Source organism: Bacillus rossius, chromosome 3, assembly GCF_032445375.1.
Source record: "Bacillus rossius redtenbacheri isolate Brsri chromosome 3, Brsri_v3, whole genome shotgun sequence".
In the NCBI taxonomy this organism is placed as follows: Eukaryota; Metazoa; Arthropoda; class Insecta; order Phasmatodea; family Bacillidae; genus Bacillus; species Bacillus rossius.
The window spans coordinates 50,708,995-50,734,056 of NC_086332.1; the positions used below are offsets into that span (position 1 = coordinate 50,708,995).

General features: G+C 37.4%; 1 protein-coding gene across 4 annotated transcripts in view; it reads right to left on the reverse strand.

Moving 5' to 3' along the window:
• LOC134530672 (papilin) overlaps positions 1-25,062 on the reverse strand; it is a 411,300-nt gene that overhangs the window by 22,490 nt on the left and 363,748 nt on the right. For 3 of the 4 annotated variants that reach the window (XM_063365723.1, XM_063365725.1, XM_063365722.1), the window contains exons 28-37: positions 24,645-24,830; positions 18,663-18,872; positions 17,744-17,914; positions 16,120-16,539; positions 14,664-14,876; positions 8,709-8,915; positions 5,419-5,664; positions 3,487-3,702; positions 1,948-2,075; positions 60-210 (exon numbers count right to left, since the gene is read on the reverse strand). In XM_063365723.1, coding sequence (XP_063221793.1) covers positions 60-210; positions 1,948-2,075; positions 3,487-3,702; positions 5,419-5,664; positions 8,709-8,915; positions 14,664-14,876; positions 16,120-16,539; positions 17,744-17,914; positions 18,663-18,872; positions 24,645-24,830 — 2,148 coding nt within the window. Of the gene's footprint in view, positions 1-59; positions 211-1,947; positions 2,076-3,486; positions 3,703-5,418; positions 5,665-8,708; positions 8,916-14,663; positions 14,877-16,119; positions 16,540-17,743; positions 17,915-18,662; positions 18,873-22,682; positions 22,854-24,644; positions 24,831-25,062 lie in introns of all 4 variants that reach the window. The other variant, XM_063365724.1, reaches the window with a different exon arrangement.

Consider the following 25,062-nt stretch of genomic DNA (forward strand, 5'->3'; position numbering starts at 1 on the left):
TAAAAGTTAGTATGGTGTTGCATTGCAAAGAAAACTTTTGTGGAAACATCAATTCCAACCTTTGACGTCAAGGGTGAAGTCTAGCTGAGCAGGCTGGCCAACACCATTGCTGGCGAAGCAAGTGTAGGTGCCCGCATCGCTGCGCGTCAGTGCTGTGATTCGTAACCTGCCGTCAGGGAAGATCTTGTGCCTGCTTCCCGTGCCTGTAATCTACAACATTCATTCAAAGATTAATTTAAACAGTCCAGAAGTTAAATCTCGTCACTGGTATGTACACTATGTGCCCATAGTCACTTATGGAGTAGAGCCTTGGACTGGAAGATCAGAGCAGTAGGTTTGAAGTTAATGAGGAGTATGTTGGCAGTTACGAGGCGAGACAGGATCAGGAATGAGATGGTGCAAGCAAGGGCAGGAGTACAGGACTTGACTGAGATCAAGGAAAAAGCAAGAATGAAATGGTATGGTCATGTGAAGAGAATGGGGAAAGAGAGACTGCACAGGAAAATTATGTAATCGAAGTACACTCAGCATAGTATTAAGCATTACATAAAAATGTACCAGGGTAAGGATGTCAGCTCTCTAAATGCTTGCAATTCAGTCACCACAGTGATTCTCACATTTGCTGTCACAGGAGTTCACACAACGCTCTCGTCTCGAACATGAGCGTTGGGGCATAGCAGAAACCAGAAATCAGTAAGAATTTTTAAGATAATAGTAAAATGGGTAGAGAGTTGACAATACTCTAGCGACCCCAAACAATCTAAAATGCACCGTGTAATAAATATAGTTACTAGTTTAAAGCTTTTCAGATAATCTAATTAAAATATCACATAACCTACATATTGTTGTACTTGCAGGTTCAAATTTTAATAGGGAAGAGTACGTATTATTTAAAAAATATGCGTAACATCATGTTGCAACTTGAATTTAGTAAGAGGTTCACTTGTGCACAAAAAAGATAAAGGCGCCTTAAATTTTGTATTCTACGATATCTCAAATTACCTAATATGTAATTTTTTTTAACCTTTTCCTAGACTCTTACTTTGGAAAATGATATTTTGTATTTTTACACAGATACTAAAACTGCGGTCAAGCTAGAAGCAAAATCATAGTGTGTAAATAAATGATTCTATTTGAGTTTAGTAATAAAGCCAGCCCCCACTGAGCGAGGTGGCACAACGGTGAAATGTTGTACTCACATTCCAGGGGACACCAGTTTGAATCCCGGTCCATCAATCCTGATTTTGATTCTCCATAGCTACCCAAAACCACTCCAGGTTAAGTTCTGGGAGGGTTGTATTGTGCAAGTCTGTCTCTAACAACCTTGTTGATGAGATTACAAAACACAAAAAATAAAAATAATATAAAGCCAACCAGGTCTGTATGAATACTAGTTTTTTGAAGTGGAATGGGTATCAAATTGAATTTTAAAAACATTCGCGAAATCGAATCACATTGCCAATATTGTTCCCAGCAACAGGATTAAGGTAAAAAATTTTTTTTGAAATGTTTGGACTGATTAAGTGATTAACCAATTGAGCCCTATGTGTAACATTATTCAATAAAAATTATAATATAATCATGCATAATAATAATAATAATAATATTGAGCATTCATAAAAGCAAATGGAGTGCCACCTTTTGATTTTTTTTAATCAACCAACTTTACTCAAGCAAAACATAGAGATACAACACAAAAAAAAAAAACTAAATTATTTTATTAGAGAATTTTAGGCTTCCAATGTCTTCAAGCTCTGCAACAAATAGAAAGCTTCACATCAGTCATGAAGCTTTGCATCACAACCAAAGCTTCAAATAAAACGAATAGAAAATATCCTGGCGAAGTCAAATCAAATATTATAAAGAGATTTGATTTTTCACTTAGTGGAACTTTGCACAGGCCCGTAAGCAAGAATTAAAAAGTGAAATTTTTCGTGAATGTCTTACTGTGAGCCTTCCTTTCCGCCATATGACGGATGGCACCGGGTTCCCAGACGCAACGCAATGCAAGGTCACGACGCCGCCCTCCTCGGCGCTCACAGCTGTCTCTGGAGAGGTGACGGATGCGGGGAAATCTACAAACACAATGGACACTGCGTCAACTAGGAGTGGTAGAGTCATCGGATCACTCGCCACGACCGGGACGATCATGGTTCGGTTGCAGATGGGTCAAACCCGGATTTTGTTTTGCGGGCGAAACATGGCGGATATTCCCGTAAGGTTATCTTGGGGTACTCCCATTCCCCCACCCATTTATTCCGTTAATGTTTTATTTTTACCTCACCTCTTATTGTCTCTAATGACCTTGATGATGCATAATTAAACTCTAAATAATTCATTCTTTAATTCATTAACAAGGAGCATCACTCAAACATTTTGTTCCATTTCTCAATTACTTTAAAAAAACTGATTTTTTTTTTATTACTTATAAACACAAAAGCATATTTTTTTTTCTAAATTTTCTTACATTTTGATGAGTACTTCTATCTTGAGACAAAATGCTTGAATCATAAAGAGTTAGTAGAAGCCTATGAATTTCTTCTCAGCATATTTTTTGAATTTTCAGAGCTAAAAAAAGTTAACTGTGTTATCCTATTCTACCGGTTTTCTCAGGGACAGAAAAAAAGCACGACACTTGGGTTATGTAGGATTATGTTTTCTTAAATTTGGGTAAATACTTACTACATTTTGAAAATTGCTTAAAGTATGTTTATAAATATTTTGTCTATCCTGAAGGAAAGAGTAGGCATTAAATGAAAAATCAGAAAGACTTAACATTATTTAACTATGGTGCAATGATAATATTTGTATGATCAATTTCCAAGCTTATGCATACGAGTGAAAAGTTTGTACATGCCAGTCACAGAGGTGAAGATGTGCTTAGTAAAAGCTTGTAAGGCCACCTTGTGGTTATTTTTCAGTACAAGGTCATGCAGGACTACCACTAACTGTCAATGTACCAACACAATCATGATCAAACTTTTGAGTTTTTTCCAAGTTTCATTGTTATAGAATTAGCCTTTCCATTACAATATTTATTCCATTCACAGTACATTTATCTCATCATTGTAAATATTCTAATTTCATGATAATATATGCTCATTGTGTATGATAATGTGATTATAGGGTATGGTTTTGAGGTAAAAAAAAAAAAGCGGTTAGTATTCAGAGTACCATATTTACCTGAAAATAATGCAATGATTTTTACCAAAATGCTGAAATTAAAAGTAGAGTTTGCATTAAAATCACAAACTTTAATCTTGCCATTGGGAAAAGCTTAGTTTAAAAACTATACACTCTGCCTGTAAACTGCTTTAGCTTCTGCCTCTTAAGTCTGGGCTTCCTAAACCTCTGCACAGGCGTGACGCACGAGACAGCATGACACTTGGGATGCCGGACGTATTTTCGGGTAGATACGTATAATCCCTCCCTCCCTAAATGTTCACTAATCTCCAAGCTCGTCAAGCGAGGGCGACGTGGGCGTACCGCCGGCCCACGGAATGTAGGTCTGCTCCTCCGGGAGCGCCGGTGACTTGGTGGTCAGTATCTGCGGCTCCGGCGGGGCGAACGGGCTGATGCATGACGAGCCGCAGCCGTTGAGGCAGCACTTGAGCTCCGCGGCGCAGTCCGCGTCCGTCTCGCACTCCTTGTGGCAGGTGCCGGCGCCCGGCGTCAGCCGCGGGCACAGGCCCGGCTTGTTCACTGGAACCACAACCCTCGATGTCGCGTGCCAAGTTGATTTTTAAGTGAAATTTCTTTGAACGTTACGAAAATTCCTATTGCACGAGAGGAATAGTTAGGTACGTGGTGGGGGGAACTGGTGGAGTGGAGTGCATCAGTGGCGACACCACTCACACGCATGCAGTAGCGATCGAACGGGAAGACGGCAAGAGGGGGGGGGGGGGATATAGATACGCAGCGTAGCATGCTATATGCTAGTTGTAACGGCCGGAAGGGAATATAGCAGGGCAGGTAGAAATGTTGCAGCAGTGATGCTACGGAATTCTTGCAATGCTGCTTCTGTTTGTCTACTCACAGCTAACGATTAACAATACCATTATTTCTTTTATTTTTATCCAAGGTATCTACAATTTATTTATTCATGTGGAAAAGAGTTATTGATTTGTGCAATTAATTTTTTACCTTAACTTCGAGATCGGGTACAACAATTGATGCTGTATTTTCTAGGAATTCAGGACACATTATATCCCAAACATTTGTGTTGTATTTTAGCTATAATAAGCCAATTGTCATTATGATATCCACCGATAATTCTGTGGATAATGATTAATAAAAAATGAGGAACTAACTACCACAATTGACTAAAGTTTTTGTCATATTAAGTAACAAATTTACTGTGAAATATATTTGTAAACATTAACTGAATTTTTTTTATTTGAGATCATACCTGCATCCTCACTATTTTATCTTTTGTTCAATTTAAAAAACTAATAGGTAGTTTATCTCTATCTATACCTATTTTCATTTGAGATAATACCTGCATCCTTACTATTCTCAATTATTATCACTTGTTCAACAACAACAACAACAACAACAACAACAACAACAACAACAACAACAATAATAATAATAATAATAAATCTTCTGTCACACGTGGACTTCACGCACACACTTTTTTTTTTATTTCCTCACCATGACTGTTAGTTAAGGGCTATAACTGTAAATTTAACACTATACCACGCTTGACTTTTTGTTCTGTCACAAAAGGTTTCAACAAATATTCACCAATGTGATATAATTGCTGTAAAGAGTTGCACAAGAGATAACAATTACAACCACTTGCACCAACTTTTTACATCCATTAAATAACACTTGGAAATATTTCTGACAGAAAAACAACTGCAACAAGGGGAGGACCATGGTTTCGATCCAACACCTTGTTATGAGCACATAGTTGGTACGTAAGTGTTTTGGAGTCCACAATTATTTGTCTGATGTGCCCTGCCTACCTGGGCACGCATTAGGTGTGTAGAACTTCAGCAGAAACCAAGCGATTTGAAAACTGTCAAAATATCAGACTGAGATCCATCTGCGAAAAGCATTCAAGAATACGCTGAAGATGGATAAGTAGTTCTGTTTTTTTTATTTTTAAAGTGTATTTTTAGGACAGTGGAAAAGGGTAAAAAAAAAAATTTGGTTTCAGGATAATTTTTAGGTGTGAAACATTCCGTGCAGATTCTTGAAAGTACTCATGGGACTTGCATTATGCGTTTGACATCATTTGACTGACTTAAATTGTTGTGATTACCACTCAAATTTCACAGTTACCGCATGCACGACGAGAAGACTGCGCACTGGTTCACAGCCTTGTAACTTAGTGGTGGTGCAGTGTTAAAAGGAAAGCACCAGCAGGCGTGGCAGTTGTAGCACCCCACGAAATGAGAAGTGCTGGCTCACCCTGCCGGCAGACGGCCCGGAACTCGGTCTCGGAGCTCGCGGGGCTGGAGAAGAGGTCGACGGCGCACTGGGTGCCGGCGGGGCACATGGCGTCCCGGCAGGGGTCGTGGCAGCGGCACCGCGTGCACTCGCCGTCCACGTACTTGTCGGTGCGGTAGGGGCAGCGCAGCTGGCCGCACTCCCGCGCCGCCGCCTCGCAGCTGTCGCCCGGCTTCTCGGGCCGCTCCCCGACGTCTATCGCGTTCCCTGCACAGTGCCGGGCGCCCGGGCTCGCGCCTCAACGCCTCCTCGTGCATGCGTTCCACTACCCTCTCTTGTCCCTTTAGGCACTGATTAGATGTTGCATTAAGATTAATGTTAGACACACAAAATTAGTCATTCAAAAATGTAATGTTACATTTTCTATGTAATCTCTATGGGCAACAAGCCAAACTTGTAAATAAGTAGGCAACCTTCTTATTAAAACAGTATTGTTTGAGATATGTGTGTTCAATTATATTGTTGAAATAAATTGTTTGGTGGAGATTAATTCCACTTTATTTTGACTAGTCAAAAAAAAAATTAAAAATCTTTTAAGTCTCTACACGGTGATGCTCATAGCACTGACATCGACCAGGGCTTTGCCCCATTTTTAAGTCTGGTCAGACTCCGCTCCCTTTGCGATCCCATGATATCCCTAACCACTCCTTCCTGGCATTTGCACCGCCGGCACGTATGCGTGCGTGTGTGACGTGTTTAAATGGCGCACGACAGACTCCTGCGAGAGGGTGCCATAGCTTCAGTGCTCTGTCCACTTACATAATTATAAATTAAATTGTAAACCTTTATTTTTTATCCTAAGCGTTTTGTGGCACGGCAGATCAGCCAGGAGGGTTTTGTTTAATAAATCTTATATTTAATTTTGCATAAAATAAAGATAGCACCACACATTTCCAAGGCAGACACGAGTCCAGTCGAAGCTAGACTGTGTTTGAATATTAATTTTTAAATTAATATATGTTTTAATCATTCTAGCTGCGAGAAAGTGCGCTATATTGTACGAGTGTTTTGTGTGTCTAGTTTTAATAACCCTTGGCATGAAATCATAAAAACATAACGACAGTTTGGTTTGGCATGAGAGACGTCATGTGGCCTGTGGAGCATTCACTCACCCCAGTCTTCGTCATCACCGGCCGAGAGCAGATGCACCAGCACCCTGGGAATCTTACCGATTGTATTCACTGATAAGTAGTTTTACGTTCAGTTCTTATATTTTTATGTTTCTCCTTGGGGCTACTCTCGGCTGGCGGGCTGTTTAAATAATTATTGTTATTACTCCTCGCGAGTATTTAATCACCCTTATGTAATTTTTGTGAAGCCATGTGTGTGGACCACACTGCAACATAAATTGATTCGTGCCTCAGGCTTTTTAATGGTTTACAGGACGATGTAAGTGGGAGCATGTATCTTCTTAATAAACCTAGAAGTGTGTTTTAAATGGTGTTCCTTTCTTCTTGTGCCCACGTGTACAACATCTACTGCATGGCGACATGTGGGACACCCTGAGAGCCCACTGCGTTTATTCTTAAAGCGTGCCAGGTCTTGGCAATTGTTGTGCAAAATTTAGAGAGGTGGATCTCGCTCCCACATGGGTGGAGTTACGTCCGAGAGGAGTCTCCACCGTTTTCGTGTGCCCTTTCATACTGTGGCGCCTATACAGTAGTTTTAGTTTCAAAGTACATAAATCAAGCCCTCTAGCCCAGACCTCAGCACCTGATATCTACGTCATTAAAAAACCTATAAACCCAAACCACATAAAAAAACAAAAAAATAAATAAAGGGATTGTCTAAAAAAAAAAAGAGAATATAATTTGTCAATTGAATAAGTACAAATGAAAGAACATTAAGTTCCATCTTTAAGTGATATTTGTGGATTGTTGTAAAAGGTGGAAGAAAATACCAGCAAGACAGCTATCGCAGAAACCCATAATATTGGGAATCAGTAATACATACCTTTGATGTCACTATGGTCGTGTACCCTACAGTGACACACTTTCCCGAACAGTGGGTTAAAATGCTCCTGGATCTCATTAACCTTAGCTTAATCATTGGGAACTTATATTGGATAGTGGGAACATATTAGTTTTCTATCTGGATTGAGGATGAAGCCCTGTAGAACACAAACCTGTACAGTAAACGAGCCAACGAATGGCAATAAGCATGGTGGTAGAACTCAAAAGAGGTGGGGGAGGGGGGGGGGGGCTCCCTTGTAATCAAAACGCCTCTCTCTTAGGGGGTCTGCTTCTTGCGCTTGCAAATTCGTAAATGTGAAATGGGAATAATAAACTTTATCCCGCGAGCCCCCCCTCAGAATCCTACATATTTTCACCAATGTCAATAAGAATAATGAAAATGGCTACATTTTAAATTTAGTAAATATACTAAAATAAATAGTTATTTGAAATATATCATTAATGTTTGTTATATTGTCATGAAAAAAATTTATTGGTCTGCCCATATTTAGATCTGTTTTACATAAAAACATATCAACTTCAAAATAATATATATAGCCAGAGAATAAGTCATAGTACCTAAGAAAAATTTTATTGAAAAATGGTAAAGAGCCATGAAACACGTTAAACATTATTTACAATCACGATTACATAATGAACTTACATTTAAAAAAAATTAATAGGTACCAACAATGCATACCACAGTTATTTTAACACTAATATAGTGGAACCCTGTTAAAACTCTTACTGAAGATATCTAAGTAATGTTACTTAAATAAGTAAGAACTTTTACAAGGTAAAATACTATTGGTGATCAGGTTTTGGGATCAAGTGAAGATAGGTAAACAAAGATAAAATTATGTTTAAGTAGAAATTAGAGGGTTTTTCTGAACACAGAAATTTGCAGCAAATTTGTGCACACATGTGAAAGCATGCATGTTCTTAAAGGGTATCCATAAAAAAACTTAAGCACAATCACGAAAACAAGGCCCACTGAAGTCAGCCTGAAAGCTGGATTGCATGTAACTAAGAGCAGAAGCCTCAGGGTGTTTGCTACGACTTCTCTACGTCCACACTTGCCCAGGCTCAACACTTTCCTGGAATACAAGTTCAGTTCTGGAGGTTTTACTTAATCTACGCTGTAGAGCAGGGATGTGACTGTGGTATGTGCAAGTGGAGCGTGTCAGCGGCAGTGTTACGCTAACGGGACGACAAAGCGGTGCACACGAGAAGCTGCGAGGAGATTCAGCAAGCATTGCTGGGCGTGCAGACAACCAGAAGCGACCATCTGGCACTTACATGACTGGTCCGGCTCACCACTACCGAACTCTTCCGACAAAACTGAACAGTACTCCTCACAGCTCTGGAAGTTCTTGAACCTGTTAAGGTTCCCTGCACAACCGCTGTAGAGGAACGGAAGGCAGGTGCCGTGCTCGGTATTGAAATACCACCTCTTATAGTAGCTGTTGCTACATGGGCCAATGTCGACAGGCAGGCTACAAATGGCTGAGAGAAAACCAAGTAACAAGTTAGGGTTAGTAGCAACGTAAAAGTAAGCTCAATCACTTCATTCACTTAAAATGTATACTGCTCCTCTTGACAGTAGTTTTAATTACTTCTACTTAAGCTACTGACAAATTGCTAGTGATGAAATGAAAGATGAGACAATCTTCTAGCCTTCAAAATTATATATAATACTTGACCTAACTTAGCTCCTGATTCATATTAGTACATGTAAAAAGAGGAATATATTTTAAAAAATTTGTCCGTCGATGAAACTTGGCAGAATCATTTCATTGGTAATGGGAATGAAGAATCAAAAGAGTCTATAATAATGTATAGGATGGAAGGGTGTTATTTTTAAAGGGTATTATTTTTGACCACATAACTTTTTTTCATTTGCTACTGATGTAACGTAACATAAGAATTGCTAGTCATATCAAAATATATTTATTGCGGTGGGAGAAATATTGGCAGGTTAAGTTTAGTTCTTTTATCAGGTACTTATGCCAACAATAGTCGTGTTCATGAGGTAAAAACAAATATCTGCACAAAGGAACACACAAAAAGAAGGTGCATTGCTATTGGTTGTTTGGATGTTCCACTGGTGCATTTAACTTTTTTTTCTTACCTTTCCTCAATTTTTAAAATGAATATATCTTTTTTTAGAGTGAATATATTGTATTTATTTTGTTTCCATTCAATCCAGCTTCAAAAAAAAATTATAAAACATGCATCAATTGCCTGGATTGTACCAAAATTAAAATTAAATTTTTTATTTGAAAACCTAAATTTGTAGCCAGTTCCCTGGCCTGATGAGGTAAAAGAGTTTTGCTGTTAAATATAATATTTTAAATAATATGTATGTTATAATTTAATATTTTTTTAATAATATCCTTTTATATAGTTTATATTTTAAGTGTTATGGTAATGTTAAAGACACTGAGTTATAATATTGAAATACAGGCAGAACTTTGTTAGGCAAGTTTGCTGACATTAACAGGTGGTGCCATGTGTTGTGCAACGAGATAAAATTGCTTCGGTGAACCTTTGCGTAATGTACGATGGCCCACGCTAAGTGGTTTGGGAGTTGGGACGTACACATACGATTGTTGCACTGCGGCAAGCTTGGCGAGCGCGGACACACACGCAGTTGGCTTGCGTGCAAGAATATCTTCGGTGCCTGGTTTGTGACGTCAGGAAGTTGAGGTGGGATGGCTGTGCGAATAGACAAGACACGTGTTCAGCGAAGGCATTCGCTAATCGGCCGTGGCGGAAGTCAGACCTGCTACCCGCAAGTATGATTATGCACGAGGCAGAGGCCTGGGAGCCCGAAGGCTCAGCCTGGCAGGGCGATAAACTTTTGGCCTGTGTGGTTTAAAGAGCTTTCTATCGACTATGAAAATCCTCAACTTGTTTGTGAAAGCCTTTTGCAATTTTGACGGACTGATTTGTGAGTACTATCTGATCCAATACTACCGGTGGTAGTGTGCATGTTTTGGGTTTCTGCATGGACATGAACTTAGCTGTGGGATCATGCAACAGTATAGTTTTAATTCGAGATTTTCTGTGGTTTTAAACTTTCGTTTATACTGTTGGAAGAAGTTGTTAACAAGCAAGTTGGTTTTCTTTCTTGCGAATGTTAGCATTTATATGTCAGTCAGCGAGACCGCCTGTCAAAAGAGTAATTTTTATTGGGGCCCCAAATAAAGAACTTTAGCTTTGGTATATTTAATTTTTTTTTAAATTTTTTATGATACTCATTATTTTTGTAACTATTAATATTGGTTTATAATAAACTTTTTTAGTGTTTGCTAGTTAGTTTTTTATGGATCCATTTTCATGTATACAAATTATTTTAAAATCCTGGTGCCAGGAAATTTGTGATTTCTTGTAACATAGTAAAAATGTGTACCGAAGTTATTTATGGTATTTTTATAATGTTTTTATCACAACATTGCCTTTTTGGGAAATCATATTGTACAAATATCCAGTTCACAGCATGCTAGTTTTGAGTATGAAATATTGTATAGTTACGGTCATGGTAGCAAAATACACAATAGTTTTCAATTGCATTACGATGGTTTTCTTTGTACAGTCTGCCCAATTCAAATGCAGGCCTTTTATTGATATTTGCAGAATTTCTTTTTTGAGCCAACCCCCGTAGGAGATATTTTATTAAAAAAGGCCTTACATAAAATTTGCCAAATAATTAAAAAAAATTTCGAATATTTCATGTGGGGTGTACAGATTGTGTGCTCGTACTCTATGAAGGAGAGCACACAAATACCCCCCCCCCCCCCAAATAAATATCTTCAATCCTAAAAATATTTAATGAACATTTGGATTCTTCATTCTTATGACAATTGAAATTTTTTACAAAGCTTCATCAACAGAATTTTTTTAATAGGGGTTTTTTGGTACTTTTTTTACCTATACTATATCTAGAAATCTGCTTTATTCTTGTCTACTATGGTTAGTTCCAAACTGCAATAAAAATAATGAAAACTTTTAGTATGACAGCATGATTCAAAAAGTAAGCTTTGTTTGTTGGTTTCTATTTTATGATGGTTATAGAGATGATCACATGTAGATGTAGATTTATTATTTCAAGAGATTTTTGGTGATATTTTCTGTTACTTCAACCATTAACTAAAAAAAAAAGTTATGCATAAGTTTAAAATGAAAATTTCACGGGGGAAAAAAAGGCAAAATTAAATGATTTGTACTAAAGTTTAGAACAAAACATTACATTTTTTGCTCAGCGATTTTTCAAACCACCTTAATATTTTACTAACAATTTTTTGCACCGCTTTTTGTTTTTCTTAACACCAGTTTAACACAGATTTATTTCCTATTTTTGGGATCCCTACATATGATGGACCAAAATTAAAATTATTGGTCATAAAGTATTTAAAAAGTGCTGTATTACTGAGGAAGGAATTTCAGCAACATCTTCCAGCCATCACTTGCAATTTGTTTTTCATTAATTTCCTTACAAATTTTAATTTGATATTCATTATTCAGCTTACTTTCATAGAATAACCAATCATAACATCCTTTTAAAGCCACAAATCATGCAGTTAGATGACAAGAAAATAAAATTAAAGCGTAATACATACTTAAAATTGCTCAAGACATTTCAATAAATTTTTATAGTATAGAAGTCTTAAGAAAATGTAGGTGAAACATTTCAGTATACTTCTCACAATAATTAATTAAATTTTCATAGCATGACAAAAATGTTACATAAAATATTAAATGTTACATGCTATTTTTGGTACATTAAATTTTGAAGTGTAACATTCCAGGGAATGTGTACTAGATCAATTTCAAATTAAGTTTTGCATAGGATTTTTTTTTCACATTAAAATATATGCTTTGAGACAAAGCTATATTACCTACATTAAAAAGTTAATGTTTTTAAAATTTTATTTGTTAGTCACTATATCATATTAAAATTATTGTAAAGCCTTTCATGCTAATTGAGTACAGTACTTATTAATAGTTAGTTTACTGCATACGATACGTTGAAAGTAGAGTACATATATGTTACAGATGCTGTTAATGTGCTGTTAGTAATTTTTCAAAACTGTTAAAAAGTAATGGATAGTTTTGGGTAACTACATATTTATAAAAAATCATGCTTAAGATCATGCTTTTTTTTTTTTTGCTATCAAACCTTATCAAAACAAAGCCTTACAGTAGCCAACTAGCCAGCACTAAATGAAGAACAAATAATTACAGAAACAGGTTTAGACCATAGTATAATGACTTGTGTCAGGCTAGTGATATCAGAAGTAGAAATGGCCACATACTGTAGATTGCACTCAGTAACACACACATGAAGATAGTGGCAGCAGTAGCAGAGGGTCCATGGATGACAATAAGAGTGATGGCAGTGGCAGATGCTTTTGCATTTAACTGTCAACCTTAGGAATAATGTTCGTGAAACAAAACACTTTTTTTTTTAGTTTGATCTTTTATGATGAATTTTAATATTACATGGCCAACATTTGCATTCAGAATTTGAACTAGGTACCATGTAAGTTTCTTAATTAATATAATATTTTGCTAATTTGATGCCAATTGCACTGATGTATCTCTACTCAGTTTTATCACAGGCTTCAGAACTTTGAGACAGATGAGCTGCTGAGTGTAGACAAGACTTGAACCTGTGCACCGAGGCATTTGATAGAAAGCTGAAGCCGAGACTTACAGTAGAAGAAAGGCAGCCTTCTTATTTCCTGTGGAGGGATTGAGTCCTTTCATCCTATGTTTTTGTAAGGTTCAAGACTAGTGTAACATATGTTATATTGTGTCTAGTGTTTCTTCCCCCTTAAGTCTGAGTTCTATCTCTACCTCTTGCTTAAGTAGGGAAATGTAACGATAAACCTAAAAATATGTGGAATGGATTTTCACATTTTGTTCACAACTGTTTTGTAAGTCACCATAGTTAGCTATCAGAAATAAACTCAATGATAAGTAACTGTGTATAAGTTTCAGATCCCAAGTGCCCCAAAAGAAAATATAGCATTACTATCTAGATCTACATATTATAAAATAAAAAGGTACTATTATTGCAATAACTTATCTGCAATAGATTCAGTTATTTAAATTTTATTTACAGAACAGTGCTGGTGAAAATTCACACTAAATAGCAAATATGAGACATCAACACAACTACTGTAAAGTGGGTAGTGGTGTTAAAACAAAAAATAACATTTTTGTACTAAGAAATAGATTTTTGAGTTAAAACAACATATCAAATGAACTAAATAATGCAAATGTAAAAAAAAAAAAAAAAAAAAAAAACTTATTTAAAATTTCACTTAACATATAACATAATTAAAACAGTAACAATATTTGCAAATTTATATGAGTAGCCCTACATATTTGATTTTTATAATTTGTTTGATATTTCCTCTTCCAATAAAATGTCTGCACTTGAAGAATATCATTCTTTTCATTTATATCTAATCTCAATTGTTTAGGTTGTAAGTTAGACCTAATAATAATAATAATAATAATAATAATAATAATAATAATAATAATAATAATAATAATAATAATAATAATAATAATAATAATGCCTGTTATACATTGACACGGAAACGGAGACGGATCAACCGGAATATTTCACTGTCGCGTCTGCTGCTTCCACAATGCATGGAAATATAACAAATGACAACCATTGAGAGTGCATTTCAAGGTTACAAAATATTAATTTGATTAAAAAAATTTATTATGCTTTGAGATCATAGCACAGGTAGAATTTGCATATAAAATGAAAATAAACCATAAAGTAGTAATAGAATAGATATTCTTGTACTTGACAATTTTTTAAGTATTTATAACATAAATAATCATGGCTACCACTGCGGTCAAATACTCGGCTTCTATTGGTCACATGGAGCAACTTAAACGGAAGAGCTCAGCATTGCCGAGCTAATCTGTACGGGTCCGCCTCTGGCTGCATGCCATTGTAGAAGCTCTGTTCTGTGAGATCCGTTTCCGTATACGTGATCTGTCTCCGTTTCCGTGTCTTTGTAGAACCGGCCTAAGGTGGATGATATGATACAAGTAGAGATACAAGTTAAAGTTGTTGTGAAATACAAGTGCTCCAGTAACATATCTAATTCATCTGTTATATATTTGACTATTACCGAGATTAATAAACTAGACAGTAACATGTTTATGGACTGCCAGGGATTGCACACAATCGTTGAGACACAAGGTGTAACGAACATTTACCTTGTGCAGTCCCTTCTGTGTTGTTAGTGGACGGCTGTGTCTCCTCCCTGTGCAGACACACGAGCTCACACTCGGAGATGGAGCTGAACCGGTTGCCATTGCCAGCGCATCCCCCGTATGTGAAGTCCCGGCAGCTCTTGGTCTGAGGGTCGTAGTACCACTTCGGGAATGCCCCGCGGCAAGGACCGATGTCGTACGGCAAGTTGCACACATCTGTTAAAAAAAAAACACTGTTTGTAAAATCAATTAAAGAAAACACAATTGTCATAGAATTGACAACACGTACACATTACAGCAAAAATGAAGTGCAATTGCATTGATCTGGTATTTACGTTTTTTTTTTAAATTAAATAAAATCATTTACTAGTTTACATGTCCAAGGAATCTGTGTTAAAGAGAAAGGTCATAATGCCACTTGCCTACTATGCACCATTTTGTCTTACTTTATTGCATGATTTTTCTGTGGCATTTGTGTTTGGATTGGTTTTGTGTTTCATTTTACCTGTTATTATTGGTTTTGTTCAATATTTTAACCAATAATTTACAGTTGTGGAAGAAGTGTCTTTCGTCATGAATTTTTACTGATAATTTTGTATCATAGCTCTTATTCTATGTATATGAACCTGGCTTTTTTATCCCTTTACTTTTATTATGATTACAAATTCTTTTTCATTTTTATGTTAGTAGTTTCACAGTTCAATGTTGTGCTGATACATGTACAATAATTCCTTGATGTCTAATAATTCTGGTTGGAAAGAGCAAGACCCTGTAATACTTAAATGGACGTCTAGTTAGATGATGTGCATGTAAGTCTGAAATATTGTTTTAGAAGAGTCAGTGCTGGTGTATTGGTAGTTATTGTGCACTTGTTGAAGCCATGAAAGCAAAAAACTGTCCGTCTTGATTCACTGTACAAATTAAACTTTTCATCACTGTTTCAATGGAATCAAAAGGCTTTCATGAACTATGATGTAATGAATGGACAGTGGTGATCATAGAAAGTAATTTAATTTATTGCAATTGTATTATAGCTAGATTAGGAGTCTGCAAGTATTCAAAATTTTAAAATTTAAACAGAATTTTTGATTCAACATTTCAAAACAATTTTTTTTATTATCGATATATCAAGCAAGTACGACTCATACACAAAATATTTAAATGAAAAGAGTGTATTATATAGGAAGCCAGGAAGATTTGATCAGAAATTTAGATTTGTTTTCTGTAACATAGTACATATTATATTATTTATACATAATAAATTAATAAATAATCCATTATTATTAATGTATTACTTTTTTATTTCACTGTGTTCAGCTCCAATTTTTCTTGGACTTCCGTGAGGTTTGAAAAACATAGTTTCATTGTGTGTGTGATTGTAAATTTAGAAAAAATTTGATTTTCACGAATAATTTTATCAGAGAAGCGTAGATGCCACCACTTGAGGTCGCCCACTAACCTGTGCCGATGAAAGACCCACACTGCCTCTCGCACTGCTCCTCCGACTCGAACCTGTTGGCGTTGCCGCCGCAGCCACCGTACACAAACGCCTGGCAGGTGCGCGAGTAGCCGTCGAAGTACCAGGCGGGATGCTCCTCCGAGCACGGGCCACGCGTCACCGGCGCCAGGCAGATGTCGGAGGGCTGCAGCACCGCCGCGGGGTACGCCGTCGACACGGGCCCAGGGGTCGGCCGCGCCGTCGCAATGGCGCGCGACCTCTGGCAGCGCTCCTCGCAGGCCTGCTGGTCCGCGAACCTGTTGCCGTTGCCCTGGCAGCCACCGTACTCAAACTCCTGGCAGGAGTCGCTCGCCGGGTCGTAGTGCCAGTTGGTCTGCCTCCCTCTGCACGGCCCGACCACTCGGGGCAGCGCACAAATATCTGTGCAGGGAGGAGCACTCAGGTTATACACTAGTGTGGAGAGATGTGGAGCAGAGAGTATTGGGAGTTGAATAAAATGTATACTCCCATCTAATAAGGAATAAAGAAATATAACTGGATAGGTACAGGTAATAAAATGTACCACATCCTTAAAAAAAATGTTGCAGAAATGTAAATGTTGAATGAGAGAAACAGAGAAATGAAGTAAGTTAATGCAGAGCTCAAGACCTGAAGAGTAAGAATAGGGGAAGCAGTTTGAAGTAGGGCACAGTGGTTGACGAGAATAATAGGAGAAGCAAAAAAGAGATGGAACGAGAATGGCAAGAGCAGAACGTAAGAGACTGCTAAGAATAATTCTAAAACAGAGAGTCAGTGCAGATGAAACAGAAATGGTAAGTACAAATAACAGGAGGAGAATGAGAAACAATGGACAACGATTGGGATAAAGAGAGAGAATAATGGAGGTGCAGAGGCAAAATCAGATAGTTTACAGTATGGTCACTGTCGGTAGAGCAACACAGATTAAAAAAAAGTAAATTTTGTGTTTCTTGTTTTTGTTTCATGTACACACCAAAGAGAGCTATAAGAAATTTAACTAACAATCAAATTACTGGTTTAATTATATTGCGAATCAGGTGATTTATCCCTCATATGCAGTGATTGCCTTAGACTTGGTGAGACCCTGGAACTTTTACTTTTTTGGGGCCCTAATATTTTGGAGAGGGGCCTGATGGGGAGGTTATGGAGTAGTTACTACAGAAAAAGTGTGTTCAGGGGCCCACCCCCAAAACTGTTGAAAAATATATTCTTTATAACAATGTTTTCAAGTCAACCTGGTATTAAAATTTTGACAATGGTTTAGCTAATTTATCTTAAGAGATGTTGATTTTTCATTTACTGTATGTCAGTATTTAAAGGGCCAGCACAGGCTCCCACTAGTCGTGGGCCGTGGGCGTTTGCCCAGCTTTTTGTTCGGGAGCTGCTGTTACTCGTATGTTTCTTGCAAGTAAAACAAAGATGAAAATAGCAAATTGATATTAATGAATTTCAAACACGGCACTGAAACTTGGCATTAACGTTTCTAAGTCCTGTCTGTCATACTCAATTTCCCCTGGGCATATAACAAATTATAATTAATTAAAAAATAGAGCCTCTTGGAAAAATTGATTTAAATTTGATTCTGATCAATCAAGGCATTGCAAACCTTGGGCGTTTCCGCACATCTTCTCACACTCCTGTCGAGAAGTAAATCGGTTTTCGTTGCCTTGGCAGCCGCCGTAGACAAACTGTTTGCACACCCCGTCACCTTTGTCATAGAACCAGTAGGCAACAGACTCAGAGCATGGGCCCTGGTCATAGTCCTTGAAACAGAATTCTGAAACAAAAATTTACACACAATTAAAATACTAATACGAGTTTCTAAATAAATTAACTAGCATGGTGTCCACCCAAATTCGCGATAAAATATCCCTGACTTTTCACTAACCAAATTTCAAATTTACATAAATAAGTATTAGTCTATGGGTCAAATCCATATTTTATCGAATCCAAATCTCAAATTGGAATTCTAAGGAGTATCTCGAATACACCCCTCAAATTCGAATATAGGTCTTATGGGTCAAAAATAAAATCATGTACAGGAAATGAAAAATGTTAATTAAATATGGTGTTGAATCTGATGTTCGTCCGTTGATGATCTCAGGAAAAAATTAATAATTTTTATTTGAATGAGCTGATTTCTTAAACTGTCATACATGCATTGTAAAATTGTGCCACATCTACAGTTTACTGTCTTTAACATTCTTGCCAACCCCTCCTTACATAACATCACACACAAATCCAACAAAATTGATCTCACGACAGAAAGATGCAAGAAAAGTTGCACATAATATGAGCACAATTTTTTTTGTTGACAAACTCCGTGTGTATTTAGGAGAAGTTTATATGTCTGTAAAAGAACAAAAAAAAACTTATTGTACTTACAAATTACAAGAACAGAATAAATTCTGAATTATAAAATTAATTTAGTCTGTAAATTTTTTGAAAGCGAAACCACTATTAACAAAGCCGTGACTGGAAAGCAAGCAGCCACTGTAACCTGCCACAAAATAGCAGCGTACTACCTGTCAGGAACGCTTGCGGGGGCTTGGGCGTGCTGAACCCTGGCTCGCAGCGCTGCTGGCACGCTTCCATCGAGGGGAAGTTGTTGTGGTTGCCACCACAGCCGCCGTAGTAGAAGGTGCGGCACCACACCTCGAATGAGTCGTAGTACCACCTCTCCGTGTAGTTGTAGCACTCGCCCACCATAGCAGGCAGGAGGCACGTGTCCTGCTCTGTTTGAGGGACAACCAGCAGTTGGTGCACATCCTTGCAAGGCGTTTGCATCGGCACTTACAGTGCGAGCCGAACATCTCGCGAGCTATCAGTGCTGGGGGTGAGGAGCGCGATGAAGGTGAAGTGGGAGAAGGTAAACACCTATCAGGGGTGTGTGTTCAAGGAGGTTGAAAAATATCCTTTGCCCGTTCAAAATATGTTGACATCGCAGTGCTTATAGAGCTATAGATAGAAACACGCACAAGCGTTATTACTTATTACAATAACGTTTTTAGAAGAGTTAATGTGACAAGTCAGTGCTATTTGGTTCCGTGGGGCTCCACCAAATATTTGACTCTGCCAGGCCATTTCAAGCAACACATTTCCATCAAACTATGGAGACCAGCTCGTAAGAAGTTTGGCCCACACTTTACTGAAGCCTTGCTGCTTATAGCATACCATAACAAAGTACATTAAATAGAAAATATGAGGTGCATCTGAGTAATAGAATAAATACTCTTTGTCACAGTTTGTTATATATGGTTCTTGAACTTCTGTGTTCATTCAGACCAACTGTCTCTAAGAAAATAAATATCATCTAACTAGAGAAGTATCTATTTTATATTTATTATATTTTCTGACAGAGCCTATCAGTGTGAAAAGATAAAATGCGATGTGGTTGGGGATTTGCCTACGTATGATAGAACAACTAAAAGGGTGCCGTTGTATTTAAGGGACACGGACCCGGCGGAGACTATCCTCAGGGTGTGACATTGTCCATGTGGAAGCATGACTCGTATTCTCATAGCGCAATCACTTGTAATACCTTTCACCTGGCCCACTCTCAGAATCAGGCATGCTATACGACGGCACTAATTAAGTGAGCTCTTATGGGCATCCTACATGCCGGTCTCACAGTAAGCAGTTAATATGTGGACGAACGCAGAAAAAAGTACAAGGTCTTCGGTCTTGAGTTTTATTACTCGCCACTGCACCACATGCCTCTCATGCACTTGATCAATAAAAAGTAAAACTGTCTAAGTGCCTAACAGCATGACTGGTTTACATGATACATTAGGTATATTGTAGTACTTGTGACGAGAGGCGTTGCATGCACATCTTCTTTTCACATCTTTTGTGAGCCAACGACTGTAACGGCCCGGAAGAAACTCCATTACGCTCCGAATGGATTGTAAGGCCTAAATAGAAATTTAAATATACGTATGTGCACAAAGTGGGGTTTCACGGTATAAGTTACCATTGGGCATGCATAGTCCTGCCAAAACACCCGATGGAAAACATTGTTTAAATATGCCCCTTGGATTTCGGAATGTGCTGGCCCGCTCTGGGGTTCGCCTCTTCCCGCTTACTATGTTCCGTTATTCATCTTGTTACTGATCCCCATGTGGTGCAGCGCTTCCATTTTGTGACCGTTACTTGTTAAAAACAGCCGAAATGCTGTGATGTCGCATCAGATATAACTTTAACCCATTAAGGATTAGGGATTAAATTTGGTTTTGGCTACTTTATCTGAATTTTATTTATGAGGAAATGTTGATAGGTTGTTAGGTAAATTAACAACATAGCCAGTCCAGAGTTACCTCGTGGTTGGATACAATCTTTGCGTTGAAGACTGAACTCAGACCAGCAGATTACTATCTGAATAAAATAAACAGCCGAGCCCCTGAGGTAAGATCTGAGGATATTCAAAAATAATTTTATATACTTAATGAAGCCAAGATGATGAAGATCAGGTGCGATATAAAGATGAAGTTTATCCGCTTAAAACTAGTATTTTTTATCATTCTTTCAGTCAAAATACAAACTCAAAATTTATTTACCATTTAGTTGTTTAGGTATTTATTAGAATTAAAAGTGATCACATGAAAAATTATTTAGTCGAGATAAACACCTGCAAATGATAATTAGATACTTTTTTTTTTTTTGCTTTGAGTCTACTATAAAAGTTACTTCTTTATTACAAATTGTTAGCATTCTATACCAGAAATATTATTTATTGCTAAATCAGGTTTGATAATCTACACCATATGCAAAATTTGTGTTATATGTACATAATTGCAATTAATGTTTTATTAGAAATGGTTAAATTAGTAAGTACCCATTCAAATGTTTCAAAGAGTACATGCAGTAAGATATCAGTTAACTTTGGAATGGGTTGCCTTGCACCAAGCAATGAATTTTCCATGCAATAAACATATGTATAAGAATAAGTATAAACATTTTTAAAAATATATATTTAATTTCCTTAGTTCGGCATTACATGTTATTGCATGCAATGGAGTCAGTTGCTATCTTTACGTAATTTTGGGGTTTGGTTGTTCTGTGCATGAATCATATCTTATATGCCCTACCAGTTACATAAAAAAATGTGAAAATCCTCAGAATAAACCATTTTAAAATGTATTATAGGGCTGCTTTTAATTAACAAATTAAGATATATTGTGAAATTTGGGATAAGAAAATTGTTTTATGTTATTGGAATTAAGGTAAAAAAATATGGAGATTGTTTAATTTTTATCACAGTTTTACCTTTAAAAAATTTAATACAAATATTTTTTAGGTCTCAAGTTTCCTGAACTACCCTAGATAGATTTTACTGCAATTATTATTAACAAAAATATTGTCACTGGTCGTTTATAGTGGGTAGAGTCTATCTATTATAAATTTGGTCATACAGTGAATCTGTCTTCAGAATTCTCCCAGAGAGACCTAAGGTTGGCATGTGGTTAGTCACCAACCACCAACTGCTGGGATCTCTATTCAATACCATACTTGACACACTGGGAAAGTCTTAGGATAATAATAAATTATCCTATCATAGTGTAGCAGTAGCAGAGGTATTGGGGTTGTCTCAGGGTAATGTACTCATGTTTCGTCATCCACCTTTATTCTGCAGCTTCTCCACTCACACCTCATCGTGTCAGATGTTTGGGATGGTGAGGAATGATGCCTCTCTCCCTTGATCAGGGCAGCTCACCAAGATCTGAACACCAGCTGGTTTTATCCTCATCCATGCTGACCCACCCGGGTACTAGACCACTAGCATGTTTATTCGAGCCCTGGAAGCACTCACGCCCCTCTCCTTGCATTGTGGCAGACCAACAGCCAAATTAAACCTCAATTGTAGATAAGTGATGATTTCACATTTTACTTGTGGTACCATGTACAGCGATACATTTCCGCTTAATTTCCAAGGACTCCAAAAATATTCTGCATTGAATTGTACTGCTCTAGTTGTTCACATGGTTACAGCTGAACAGTTAATCAAGTTATTTCAATCTTGCACTAAGAAAAAAAAGGGCTTCAAGAAATTGTCAGTACAAGTACATATTTCCTTAATAGGTGGTACACAAATGTTAGAGATTCACTGTCAGTGCTGGTGCAAAATCATCAATCAGTATGTTCATCATACAAACGTACAATTTAAACAGGCAATAACCCACATGCTGTGTTAGCACTGGTGAATGCAGGTTGAGGGTGGGGGGGGGGGGGGGGGGGGGGGGGGGCAAATTGTGGGGGATATCTCTTTCCCGAAGTTATGATAAAATTTGTGAAACACCAGTGATGACAGTATGTCACTGTGTGAGAAGCCAAGTCAGCTATGGCTGCTACTGTAAGTGCATTAGTGCAAGTGAATACACGTGTTCAAATTATAGAGATTTTTTTTTTCTTAAAACTCCCCCTCTCCCCCGACGAAAAAATTTCTGTATCCGCCACTGCATGTTAGTACCACAATGTTCAGTTAATTAACCTTTCGCACCAACAGAGACAGAAGACACTCCCCACAGGAAAATGAATCGTGCACTTACCAACTTTGGGCGGGCAGTCGGTTTGGCATTGCTCCTCGGTTTCAAACCTGTTAGCATTGCCCTCGCACCCAGAGTAGTAGAACGGCATGCACCTGTTCTCGGAAGCATCAAAGAACCAGCGCGGAAGGCTTTCCGAGCAGTTACCCTGTGCTCGAGGCAGGAAACAGTAATCTGACAGAACAACACCCGGTTAGTCAGTGAGCTTGCCCCATGCTTGACCTTAGCTTCCGTTGCTTTCAAAAACTTCAACTCCATGTCATGTGACATGATGCGCTGCAGCTGAAACCTGCTAATCCTAACATATCGAAGGCCAAAAACCCTGCTTTTCGGTACTGCGTTAATCATATACTGCATACATCTTGTTTGATAACACTTACAAATGTCTTCATGAATGAAAACCAAACTTGTTATAGAATATCCTTTAAAGTTTATAATGCCAAACATCGATCATACCTTCATTAACTGCCATAGTAGTTACCTTCGTCATGTCTAAAATTATTATATCACATACATACAATCCACAATTTAAATAGATTAAATTTTGAAATCATATTTAAACATTTTGTATGTAAAGATAATTCTTTTTTTTTTATGAATAGCTTCACTTTCTTAATTTATGAAAGAGTTATGAGCATTACATTTGTAAGCAGTTACGTAGCTACTTACATTTAGTACAAGCATAGATCAGTAAATATTATTATTTGTTATAAAATGTTTTTTTTTATTCCTGGAAGGATAGTCTTTGGTATTTATTGGCCCTACACTGTAGTACATTAAAAATGATATAAAAATAATGAAGAAAAAACTGAAATAACAAAGTCCTTTATTTTTAAATTTTATTTAAACACATTTGTCTGAAGATTTTTCTGACGCTACTATGTATATTTAAAATGTCAAAAAAACAAACAGACATCATTTGTTTCTCTGGCATTCCTTTACAAACACAAAATAATAAACACAGCTTCAGTATCAAACTTTAAAATACTTAACTATTAGAAACAAGAAGTTACTGCAGGAGTCATTGGTAAAATGTTTTCCACTTGTCACGGAGTGAAGTTTTTCAAAGCATCAGATATTCATGAAAGGTCAAAACATTAATTAGCATGCATAAATGCAAAAACAACCACCTTCATAACATATTATGATGCAAAACTGAGATACGTGCAAGTCAAGCAATTGTTAGTAATGCATGTATAATTGTATGATGGTGAATTAAGTGTACATGTTCAGAAGTATACTTACTCTTTTGTCATTACATAGCTATGATTACATTATGATTACTTTAGCTATGAACTAATGACTGTGTTTCTAAACCCACATGGTATTAACACACATATTCAAGACACTCTTTTACTGCTCATAACAAAAATGTGCTTGCTAAAGTTAAAAACCAAATTACATGACACACATATACATTTGCATGCTGTTCCTTCCGGGGGGGAAAATTAGGAAGACACTCATTTGGCATCACAGAAGAAAATACTCAACACAAAAGAATGAGTAACAAAACCAAAGAATCAAGAACAGAAAGTACTCCAGAGCCAATAGTGCACAGAACTACAAATGTGAGCCTATTTACAACGAGAAAAAACAGACGACCTGTTTATGTACAACATTAAAGATATTCAATGGTACATTTCAACGGTTCTCAAAATAAAACGACATCTCTGGGCTTTTAGAGTCCTTTACTCTCTCCCTTTCCACATCCCATAGTTTGAGAACCATTGCGTTGTACATATGACTATATGCATGCTGTTTTTATTGGACACAGAATTACAAAGACGACACCATGAATCACCAGTTTTACCATCCATTACCCCCAAGTTTAAGAAAGGTTAATGGAGGAACACAAACTACAAAAGACCAATGGACACCAGAGGTAAAACGAGTACATATGAGTAACCCAGGAGGCGTGCCGAGAAACGGAAATAAAAATGTTTGTGGACGCTGCGAAAGGAGTACCTCTAGCATCCGACAAGACATGGCACTCGCTCCTGCATTCTTCCTCGGTTCGGAACCTATTTGCGTTGCCCTGACAACCTCCGTACACAAACTGTTTGCACGTTTCGTCGGTGGCGTCATAGTGCCAGCGTAGGATCGCCCCAGGACAAGGGCCCATGTCCTTGGGAAGTGCACAAATATCCATTACTGCTGGAACAATCGAGCTTGCACAAACAGGGGGGAAAACACCACCATTGTGTCACATACATCTGCACACATACTCAGCTGTCTTATAAATACTAAATAAATACAGTACATCAACTGAAAGAAAGTTCATTAGCATGACTGCATCACCTATAAAGTCTCAGCCTTCTTTTTTAATCACGAAACACTTAAGTATTTTGAAATCAATGCCTTTTGTGTGCCGAGATGCCTTGGT